Raw genomic sequence first — 12,500 nt, 5'->3', positions numbered from 1 at the left:
AAAAATCAGGTATAGCTCCTATTCATAAGAATATCAATGAATTCCTCCATATGTGGGCAAAGTCGATATTTCTTTGTTTAAAAAGACCAAAGACGAGTCATCTTTATGTTTTAAAAAAATCCAGTGACTAATTTGCCCTCATCTTCAAAGCTTGACATTGTCTTCATGTATTGTGAAAAAAAAAAAAAATATCACGTAATGTGTAGATTGTTTGAATCCAAATATCCATAATTTAGAGTGATAGTTTTGTGATTGCTATGATTGTTAGTCTAGGTGCATTGAAAGAGAAAATAAAAGTGATTCTATCTTGGATCTCTAGCACAACCTATTAGAAGATACATAAAGAAAATAGCAATTGGGAACAATAGCCATTGCAGAGAAACAATAAATAGTTGGAAGAATTGGGAAACGACAAGCATCCATCAAGGTTTACTGTCTGAAAATAAAAATGCTGTAAAATTGGTTTGAATTCTTTCTTTTAAAAAATAAGTACAGTTGTCAACTATATAAACTATGTAATTGGATAAACTTGAAAGAAAAGAGAAAAAAAATGAAATATAATGACACAGACACTTAGATTTTTATAAATGCTAATCCAAAAACAAATTGTTAGTATGATGATATTTTCTCCTCATGCCCCATTCATGTGATGCTTGATGGCGGTCTAGAAAATACAAATGATTACATTATTCCCTTGAAACATTTATCAATATTGTGTATCACAATAAAAAATATTCCAAAATGACAACACAACAGTAATGTTGACAAAATCATGCATCAGAATATTAGAAAAATAGAGATATGAAATGAAAAAAAGATTAAAATATAAAGCTTAAGTTGATTTTCGTAGCAAAGTCTACTTCATGCTGTTTGATTGACCGTGCAGCCAATGGCCATGGAAACAAACCACGTGCTTAGAATGGTTGCTATAGCTACCTCGGCACGCCTTCTTGTCAGAGATTTTTCTATTGGGGTCCCTGTAGAACCCTTCCTTGCAGTAGTGGCAGTGGCGGCCCTCCGTGTTGTGTTTGCACGCCACGCACACCCCGCCACTCTTGAATCCTGATAGACGGTACAACTCCATGTTGAACCGGCATTTACGAGTGTGTCCGTTACACTTGCATTCTGTGGAGTTTTGGTAATGATGATAAAAAAAAAAAGAATTTAAATAAATGATGAGAGCACAAATTGTCCTCCCTATGATCGATTTCACATTCAGTTAGAATCGCATAAAAATGATGATCTGCAAAAAAAATGTGGGTAAGAATGATCTAAATGACCTTGACATTGGTGAAATTGGTTGAAGGATCTGAAAATTTTGCAATGTATTATTTCAACTTTTCCATACAAACGTATAGACCAGAATTCAAAGTCGCCTTAGGTCACGACATGTGCTCTGACGTCTTTAATCAACTCGGAGCATTTCTGAAATACAACAGATAGCAAAAAGGAATTACAAAATGCATTTGGTCGATTGGAAAATTGACTTCAGTTTCGTTATCAAAAAGTCAGTTAAACAAAAATCACATTGCACCCTATTAGTCATGTTCTCTTGTTCTCTGCAAAATAAACGCACTTTAAAAATTTTGGCCAGAAAACTCGTTCTTAAAATACCGATAGATTAAAATGGGTCTCAACTTGTTGAAAACTTGCAAAGAGTACTGTTCAATATTGTTGACTTGAAAACTAAATGGATGTATCTCATAATTTAAGATCTATATAAATATAAGTTCCCTTATTAATAGAAACCTGAGGCGTGTGTGTGTGTGTGTGGGGGGGGAGTTGTAACTACAATATATTGTGAATTTGTATGTATATATGTATGTATGAGTATGTAAGTGTATGTCATTTTATTTTTCAAATATCAACCCATCACATTGTGTCATAACATTCCAGACTTATCTTTTCAGAGCGTAACCCATCATCAAATGGAAACCTGTATGAAAGTCTGTGCGTTCTGTGACTGGCAGGAAGGATTTACGATGTCTGGAATAAATCTCATCAAAATATGTCGGCATTTCAAATTGTCCGTCTTCTAATACAATTGTGACCCGTCGTCTCTCTACGGTATCACGTTGCAGTGGTTCAGATGCTGTAAATTGAATTTATTATAAAAAATATTATATTTGAACTAAGTTTTATTAATATTTTTTTTCTTATTTCTTTATTTATTTTCTTGAGAATTATGTTGTATGCGGTTTGGTAGAATGTTCACCAGCTCTGTATGGCGAAACAAGGACAAATCATAATTAACACACAAACTTTTGCGTAACGCTCAAAATCTATAAACTGCTATTACAAAAACAAAAAAAATACAAAAAAAAAAAAAAAAAAAGAATGTGGTGAACACGGATCACTTCTCTGGCTGGCACAAAAACAAAAAAAAATCAAAAAGAGTAATAAACTAGTTATGCGACGTCAACTACAATACACTTGGCTAGCATTACACACAAACAAAACAAATCTGAAAAAAAAAGGGGGGGGGGGGGGGGAAGACGAAAAGAAAAGAAAGAAAAGAAAAAAAAGAACACCCAAACAAAACAAAAACAACGTTGCCTTAAATAATGTTAAGAAAAGTATAGTAATCTGTCTCTGCTTGTAGATAGCATTGTGGTCGACGTATAAATATATGCAGGTCTGACATCCGGACCCACTAATAGGCCTAGTTTAACATTGTTGCAATGGACAATATTTTACGTCATTAAAAAATAATAATTCCATTACAACAATGAGTCCATAAGGAAATAGGTTATCAGACCTGAAAACAAGTGCACGTCGATTGTGGTGCATTAGGTGGGACTGGTATTCAGTCGAGTTTGGTTATGGGATCGATAGGGAGACTGCAATACACCATTAGGAGGTTTTTAGTTTTCAGTTGGAAAGAGTTCTAGATTGGGAGAAAGAATTGATTGTTCTCGGGGCTTTTTAATGAGCTTCCGTCTAGACGGTTGACGCTAATCGGGGTGTGAAAACTTGGAAAAGGGTCAGCGGAGGGTTTAGTCACTAACTGTGCTAGAATAGTTTAGTGCGGCTATGTGATCTACTGATATGACACTTTACTTCCGGATCGGAAGGTCCTGGATTCGAGCCTCGCTCGGCGCATAGTTGAGTCCTTGGAAAAGACTCTTTACTCACATTCTCTCATCGTACTCAGGTGTAAAATGAGTACCTGGCCGTTTACAGTGTTGTCTCTGTCCGAAAAAAAAATTTGTAACATCGCCTAACAGGCACCATGTCCCAGATGGATATTGCGCTATATACAAGCTCATTAAAAAAATGTTTAGTTTAGTTTTGTTGGTTTCAGAGTTTGAATGGTCTTGAAACACTTTAGGGTCATTCGGTCCTTTGTTAAAAGGAAGATAATACTATACTATACAACACGACTTTGAACAACTATAGCAAAACTGAAGCAAAAACACTTGTGAATGTTATAAACCTATATCTGTCCTCGCCTCTATCTCCCTCCCCTTCTCTCTCTCTCTCTCTCTCTCTCTCTCTCTCTCTCTCTCTCTCTCTCTCTCTCTCTCTCTCTCTCTCTCTCTCTCTCTCTCTCATTATTTTTTTTTCTTCTCCTCTTATTCTCTGCCTTTCAGAAAGGTACCTGCCAACCCTTCCGCTTTTGGCGGAATCATTCCTATTTTCACTCTTCCATTTTGTACTATTCCGCCCTTGTCTCTAAAATTCCGATTTACAAAAGTGATGATAATGCTAAGAAGAATAAAAAAAGAGCAAAGAGGGGGGGGGGGGTGTGAAAGAGGTGTAATTCCTATTGTTTGTCCCAAATTCCTATTTTCAGCCGTTCTGATTCCACTTTTGGAATGTGAAGGGTTGGCCGGTCTGCTTTCTTTCTCTCTTGTCTCTGCTTCTTCTTCCCTTCCTTTATTTTACGCTACCACCCACCATAGTTTTCCCCGCCTAGTATTATTGTAAATTAAACGTCTCTGCACTAATTTGCATAAAATCAATAGGTGCCAATTAGGCCACAGGGGGACACAACTCCGCGAGAGGAAAAATGTGTCACCCCTAAACAGACTGGGTGAGAAATAAACCTTGACACGATTGATTCTTCCGACAATCTTTCCAAAACTTAACTCGTTGGTTTGTGCTGGTATCTATCTAAAAAAAATAATTTTAAATTGAGCTTTATATAGCGCAATATCCACTAAATGTGATCAAAGCGCTTTACAAGGGATCCCTGGTCAACAGCAACATTTAACATGTAGGACGGGACATGCCGCCTGTTAGGCGATATTACAATTTTTCGGACAAACACAACGCTGTTAACGGCCAGGTACTCATTTTGCACCTGAGTACGGTGAGAGAAAGTGAGTAAAGAGCCTTTTCCAAGGACTCAACTATGCGCCGAGCGCGAGGCTTGAACCCAGGACCTTTCGATCCGAAAGCGAGTATCATACCACAAGACCACATATCTAGTCGGGACTTACATTTTAAAATTTGGATGTAACGTACCTCATAATCTCTTGTTTAAAATGTTAACACTATTTAAAACAACTATATATTTATAATATTCCCAACCCATTCCGTAAAAGTCGCTTTTTAGGCATCCTAGAGTTGAACTAACACACTTAGACAATAATATCTGTCACTGCTCGTAACTATCTCCTTTTCCAGTCAACCCTTCATCTAGCCTACCGCACATTAACACTCTTTACAAAAAAATGAATATAATAGCCTCAAAAAAAAAGAACAAAATACCAAACACGCAGCGTTTCGGGCTCAAAACCCTTCTTCAGCCAACAAATAAAAAAATAAATGCAAACATAAAAACATAACGATTTTTTTTACAATAATATGAAAAATATAATATTCTTGAACTCATGCATAAGGAATTTCGAACAAGTACCAATGCCCGAACGCGCTGTGCGACTTTTAGAGTCCTTGGAACCGAAGTATATCCCTGTTTCTATAGCGTGAAACGGACAATAGCAATTTCTTGTTACCCTTTGGATAGGACGCTAGTCTATCGGGGCAGACCGGCGGGAAAATTAAATGGCATAGGTGAGAATATATAAATGAAATACAAAGAAATGAACGTAAATTCAATAATGCATGGTGGGTGGCTCCCACCAAAATATAATTTTTTTTTTAATGAAAACAAATTTTAATTAAAGAATTTTATTTTAATGCGGAAAAATCCGCTAAATCACAATTCCTGGTGCAACTATCATCAGAGTCGCAAGTGGGTTGTTGTGGTGCGGAATCGCTCTATAATTGATAATTGCACCAAGTATTGATTTCACGTAAGAATATTTTTTTTTGGGGGGGGGGGGGGGGGGGGGGGGGGGGGGGGGGGGAAGAGAGTTAAATTTCTTTTTTTTTTTTTCCTGGCAAAATGGATGGTTAGAATATCGGGGTCAACATTATTTCCTTTTCTCTTTCTTTCGATTTTCAAAATTGAATGTAAACAAAATAACCGTGGGGATATCAAGCTACCAGGTGTTGACCTAAATTATGGAACCGCTGCCTTGTTGAAGTCATAATATATTATATTACAACTTGTATACATTTATAACAGTCCCGGCGATTGAGGCAGTAAATTGATATATTATTATACAATAAATGACTTGTATCGGAATATGGTTTGATGGGGAAGGGGGGGGAGGGGGAATAGATAGATAGATAGATAGATAGATAGATAGATAGATAGATAGATAGATAGATAGATAGATAGATAGACAGATGGATGGATAGATAGATAGGTAATTAAATCGATAGACGGATATATAGATAGGTAGGTAGATAGATAGATAGATAGGTAATTGAATAGATAGATAGAAAGATAGATAGATGGATAGATAGATAGATAGATAGATAGATAGATAGATAGATAGATAGATAGATAGGTAATTTAATCGATATATAAGATAGATAGATAGATAGATAGACAGATGGATGGATAGATAGATAGGTAATTAAATCGATAGATGGATATATAGATAGGTAGATAGATAGATAGATAGATAGATAGATAGGTAATTGAATAGATAGATAGAAAGATAGATAGATGGATAGATAGATAGATAGATAGATAGATAGATAGATAGATAGATAGATAGATAGGTAATTTAATCGATATATATATATAGATAGATAGATAGATAGATAGATAGATAGATAGATAGATAGATAGATAGATAGATAGATAGATAGACAGATAGATCGATAGATGGATAGGTAGATGGATAGAGATCGTAAGTGTGGTGTTTTATCCTGTTACGATATATAATTATGATATAGTATATACAGAGGTAAATGAGGAGTTATACACGGGTTGATGGCTGTTAGAAGACTTAATGATAAACACTTGTGAAGTGATTTATGGAGGGGTGTTAGGCAGTAGAACATGGAGGGAGTAGGGTATAATGTATTATACAATGTAACATAGATATATAGTTATAACTGGGTTGGGTGGTCGAAAGTGTGAATTATGACTTGATCAAATAGAGTGAATGAATCTGGCGTCATTCTGCTGCTCTATGTTATTGATTTTAGACTGCCAGTTGAGTGATTAGTTCTCATTATAATATTCTCTCCAATCGGACTTTTAACTCTCTCCTTCCCGATCATTTTCAGTATTTTCCCCAAATGGCAGCCGTATCCAGCAGAAAAATTGATTTTTTAAAAACTCAAACAAACTTTCTATAAAACAACTTCATGTTCTTATTAATTAAATAAAGATCATTCTTCAAAGTTTGTGATGTACAAAATTAATCTGAATAAGAAAAATGTATTTTGTGTCGTAACAAATGATCTTTGTTTAATTAATAAGAACATAAAGTTGTTTTGTGGAGAGCTTGTTTGAGTTTTTTAAAAATCAATTTTTCTGCTGGGTAAGACTGCCATTTTGGGAAAATTCTCAAAATCATCGGTAAGGAGAGAGCTAAGGTGACCCAAAAATATGGCCGAAAAGTCCTGACGGCTTGATATTTCAAGAAAAGAAGTCTCAAATTTTAGACTTTTTGACAAGTTGGTAGTTGGCAATCCATATCTGTCTTTGAAGTCAATGCTTGTTGACGGGAATATGAACTATTGGAATGGGAGCATTAGGAGGGAGGGGGGGGGGGGGGGGGAGATAAGAAGAGATGGTGGAGGGGTAGCAAGAGCAGGCTGGAGGCGAGGAGGAGGAGGAGAAGGAGGAGAAGGAGAAGGAGGAACGAAGTGAGTGAATGGGTGGAGGAAAAGGGTGAACAGGAAGAAAATAAGACTGAGGGGGGAATGGAGAGAATGAGGAAGAGAAGTGAGAAGGGGGAGGATTATGTGTTCAATATCAAAAGACCAATGGGGAGGAGAATGTGGAAGAGGTATTTTTTTTTATCAGAAGAGGGAAGATGAAGAGAAAGAGAAGGAGGAGGAGGGAGAGGAGAAGAATGACGTTACGTCTGAAGTCAAGAGCAGCTGTGTTCCATCACATCAAAAACCTTTCGTCATTTTACAAGGAGACAAAACTATCAACAGAGACGAAAACAACAGCAGCTTTACCTTGTAGCTACAAACATCATCAAAGATCTCAACTAAACACAAAATCTACAAGGAATATATAAGTAATACAAAGCTGCTAAAAGCTGTGGGCTGTATAAAGTTATGTTAAAAAGTGAATGCAATCGCTTCAATCAAACAAAAAACAATCCACTAATCAATCATTTTGCGAAATCCCAGGTTTGAAAAAATTTGCCAAGATGAGGGTCATTTAAATTGATCAATATTTGAAGGACGAGTTTTCTGGCCAAATTTTTAAATACGAGTTTTTTCCAGGGTGCGGCAGTTAACTAGTTAAAATATTAGATAAGTGCCAAAAACAAACGAATAATTCTTAAGGAACTGATGCGTCGATTATTTCGACTGGCCGGTATTCATTGAAGATAAGTACGCTTTTGACATAAACGTTGTCACCAAGTAGTGAGAGAGCAGTCATAAAGAGGCATCGCCTGTTCACAGGGCATGGCAGAACTGCATCAAATACGGGCAAATGGAACAGTGACGCCTGACGGAAGTGTCAGGCAGCTCCAGAGACCAGCGATCACATCGTTCACCACTGTCCAGTAACGAGACTTGCAGGTGGCTATGAAACAGTTCTCAAGGCGGAGGAAGGCTTCCGAAGCTGGGTTGACGAAATGAATTTGGAAGTGAGGACATACGCTACTACTACTACTACTACTACTACTACTACTACTACTACTACTACTACTACTACTACTACTACTACTACTACTACTACTACTACTACAACTACTACTACTACTACTATTACTATTATTACTACAACAACTACTACTACTACTACAACTACTACTACTACTACTATTACTACTACTACTACTACTACTACTACTACTACTACTACTACTACTACTACTACTACTACTACTACTACTACTACTATAGCGAGACTTCTCGTCCTCGTGTGAAAAGAGTCATGTAATTATTTGACGTCAGGCTAAAGTAGACTAGTACAAGCCTTGAGAGAGTTGATCTTTACTCCATGACTCCACTTATATATATGCTATGCGCTTGGCTAAGAAACTCACAACATTGCCATCCGGAAATATAACTGATCAACACACAAAGCTATGTGTAACCTTGAACGTATTTAGTCTGGTTAATGCAGTTTAGTGAGAATTACTCATAAAAATGGATCGCAAAAAACAATACCAAAGACCTTGAGTGACGTCAACTTCGTTCTATCTATTCGGGACATTGAGAAAATTCTAGAACAGATTTCTCCAATAATGTACAAGATATCTCGAACACATTTCAATCTAAATCTCAATGCATTTCTTCTCCCGTGGCCTTCGTCAACTGAAGACCTGATACTGACCAAAACATACGTCAGAAAAGAAGACGATGACCACCACCAAACGAAAGTGAAAAGTGAGTTGTTGTAAGACGTGTCTTGGAAACAAATGATTCCATTGGTTTAGTTACTGATTACCCAGGGACGGCTGGTAATAATGGGCAGGGTGGGCAAATACCAGCCTGTTTTTTCAAGTTATAAGCTGTATTACCAGGTCCGAAATAATCAAATTTAAATTAGATAATTTCAAAAGTTACTACTTAAACTTGATACTTCGTACTGAAATCAATTTGTGTGTATTTTTGATAGATTGCGAATCACCATGCACCCGTAATGCATAAACCAGGATACGCTCCTGTTCTTTTTATCACCCCCCCCCCCCACCCCCAACCACTCCACTCCACTCCGCCCACATCGTCATCTCATCGTCACGTCGCCTGACGGTGAACTAACTCCGATTTTTGCCTGCTGGCCTCTCTAGTACTAGGTCGGGCTAATTCAAATGAGCCCACCTTAATAACCAGTGAACACTGAATAGAGCTTTTGGCAAACGAACTTTTTCTTATTTATTGCCTTACTTGTGCTGGTACCATTGATGTAATGACTTTGGGAAGGTTCCAGTATTGAATTAAATTTATTAACTTACTAATATTATAGTATCAATTTAGTATTAATTTGTGTTGTTTTTATATATTTGTTTATCCATTTAAATTATCTCTTTTTTTTTTTCTCGTTTTTTTTAAGTACTTCTCAAAACTCATTTATTTAAATTGTTTTTTGTTGTTTTTTTTTTTGTTTTTGTTTTTTAACAAATTAATTTGTTAGTTCTTTTTTTTTATTCTTAAAGTAATTACCGCTGTATTTTTATTGCCAGACTAAATAATTTTGCAAAACAATGTAATTTTCTATTGTATTCCTCTAATAAAACAAAACACTTTTATTCAAAAGTCACGACTAAATAAATATATAAAATACAACCACCATTTTGGTTTTCTCAACAATTGAATTAGTATACGAGAAATACTCTTCTGAGTAAGGAGAGAGTTGAATTCTAAGTTATACCCTAGAGGAATTAAATACGTTTAAAGGAAGGGTGGGCAGATTCCGTACTTGCCCGTCCTGAAGCTAATACATAAGATGGTTCGCGACGAAGAGGCGGGAAGCTAGGGGTTGGTTGGGGAAGGAGTAAAGATAACACGATCGTTATTGTGATAGTATAACGAATGCATGAGGAGAGATTGGTAACATTCTTTTGTCTTAATTGTATTGTGTGAATTATTGGCGAAAGCCTAAGATTAAATAAACTTTGTAATATCGTATGGTGGTAACCATCATTGTCGACGACATCGTTGTTGTCATCATCATCATCATCATCATCATCATCATCATCATCATCATTAACAACAACAACAACAACAACAACAACAACAACAACAACAATATTAACAACAAGTACAACAATCGTCTCCACAACTATCATTCTAATTACATCCTCCCTCACCGCCTCGTCTTTCTCCTCCTCCTCCACCACCACCACCACCGCTACCACTATTCCAACCACTACCACCACCGGCACAATCATTCTAACCACCAAGACAGCAGTAAAAATGATGCAATTTCAGCTCTGAATGAAACTCGGAGTCATATCGCTGTTGTTGCTTCTCTATGAAAACTTTAAGGTTACTACATACTACTGAAAACCAGTAATGTAACAGAAATATTAATCTCGCCGTTGAGGGATTAAAGCATCTCTTTAATTTTTCGAGTGAACAAAATGGACTTCTATTGTCAAGGTGTTGTTGCATTATGTCTCGTCGCTTATTTTTTTAGTTGTATTCTCTTTCGTGATTATTTTTTGATTACGTTTGGAATAATTAAAATCTACTGGTATTGTCATTTCATTGTGAATGTGATTATTTGTGGTTGAAATTTTTTTTAAGGTGAAAAAAAAAATTATAATTAAAATAAATAAATAAATAAATAAATAAATAATATATATATACATAGGCGAACTGTACAATGATCCAAATAGAAATGAACCACCACTGAAATTCAAAGAACCATTAAGCTGACCAAACATCACCAAAAGTGAAATTGAACATGCCATGGAACGAATGAGGGATGGTAAAGCAACAGGCCCTGATGAAATATCTGTAGAGGTATTAAAAAGCCTAGGAGATCTAGCAATTGATGAACTTCACATATTATTCAACAATATATACAATACTGGGAAAATTCCAGAAGATCTCTGTAACTCTATTTTCATAGCAATACCAAAGAAAGCAGGTGCAGTCAGATGCGAAAATTTTAGAACTATAAGTTTAATAAGCCACATCAACAAAATACTGTTGCGTATAATTATCAACAGGCTAAGGAATAAGATTAACTCCGAAATCGCAGAAGAACAATATGGATTCCAACCTGACAGAGGGACAAGGAACGCAATATACCTCCTCCGTGTTTTAAGTGAAAGAGCTATACAGGTTCAGACCCCACTATACCTCTGTTTTGTCGACTACAAAAAAGCTTTTGATAGAGTACGCCACGAAGAAATACTAAAACAACTGCACTCCATTGGCGCTGATGAGAAAGACCTCAGACTCATGCAAACATTATACTACACCCAGCAGGCATCTATCAAAATCGGAAACTCTACAGGAAATTCCATTCCTATTAAGAAAGGAGTCCGTCAAGGGTGTGTTTGCCTCACCAGATCTGTTTAATCTATACCAAGAAACAATCATGAGGGGCATAAATAATATGGAGGGAATAAAAGTAGGAGGTCACAACATAAATAATATAAGATACGCAGACGATACGGTACTCATTGCAACATCAGAAATCCAACTTCAAAAGATTGTTGACAAAGTGGTAGTAGATAGTGAAGCCAAGGGAATGGAAGTGAATATCACCAAAACGGAATGCATGGTAATACAGAAAAACCCCGAAAAACAACACACCTGCAATATAACGATTCACGGCGAGCAACTTACCAACGTAGAAAGTTTTAAATACCTAGGTTCAATAGTGACAACAGATGGAAGATGTAACCGAGACATACGAGCAAGAATAACTCAAGCAAAGAGGCCTTCATGGACCTGGGAAACATTTTGAAAAACAAACAGATGTCGTTCGGGATTAGATTCCGAGTCTTGAAGTGCTACGTGTGGCCAATCTTGTTATACGGATGCGAAAGCTGGACTACAAATGCAGAAACACAAAAGAACATTGAAGCTTTTGAAATGTGGTGCTTGAGAAGGATGCAGAGAATATCGTATACTGCACACAAAACGAACGAAGAAGTGCTAAAACAAACATACCAACAAAGGAAACTAATGCCCTTAATAGTGGATCGACAACTATCCTTTTTCGGACACATAGTAAGGAAAGATAAGAATGAATACCTGGCAAGTTGTGGAAAAATACCTGGTAAACGCGCCCGGGGGAGACAAAGAAAAACACTCATAGATCAACTGAAGGGCTTCACCAACCTAACAATCCAAGAGCTGTTTGAAAAAGCAAGAAACAGGGAGGAATGGAGAGAGATAATTCATGCAGTATCCGAAGCCTGGACCAGGCATGGAACCTAGAAGAAGATATATATATATATATATATATATATATTTATATATATATATATATATATTATATTATATATTATATATATGACCGGATCATCTTTGCCCAA

At 36.4% G+C, this 12,500-nt stretch overlaps 1 protein-coding gene across 10 annotated transcripts in view; it reads right to left on the bottom strand.

Moving 5' to 3' along the window:
- Nucleotides 1-12,500, bottom strand: part of LOC144972997 (netrin-1-like) — a 192,977-nt gene that overhangs the window by 68,254 nt on the left and 112,223 nt on the right. For 2 of the 10 annotated variants that reach the window (XM_078914912.1, XM_078914909.1), the window contains exon 6: nt 937-1,125. The exons of the other annotated variants lie outside the window; for them this stretch is intronic. In XM_078914912.1, coding sequence (XP_078771038.1) covers nt 937-1,125 — 189 coding nt within the window. The remainder of the gene's footprint in view (nt 1-936; nt 1,126-12,500) is intronic. 10 annotated transcript variants of the gene reach the window in all.

Source organism: Berghia stephanieae, chromosome 5 (assembly GCF_034508935.2).
Source record: "Berghia stephanieae isolate SIO BIC M18660-M18661 chromosome 5, UCSD_Bste_1.3, whole genome shotgun sequence".
Taxonomy (NCBI): Eukaryota; Metazoa; Mollusca; class Gastropoda; order Nudibranchia; family Aeolidiidae; genus Berghia; species Berghia stephanieae.
The sequence above is the reverse complement of the archived record's forward strand: the minus strand, read 5'-3'. Positions and strand labels throughout refer to the sequence as shown.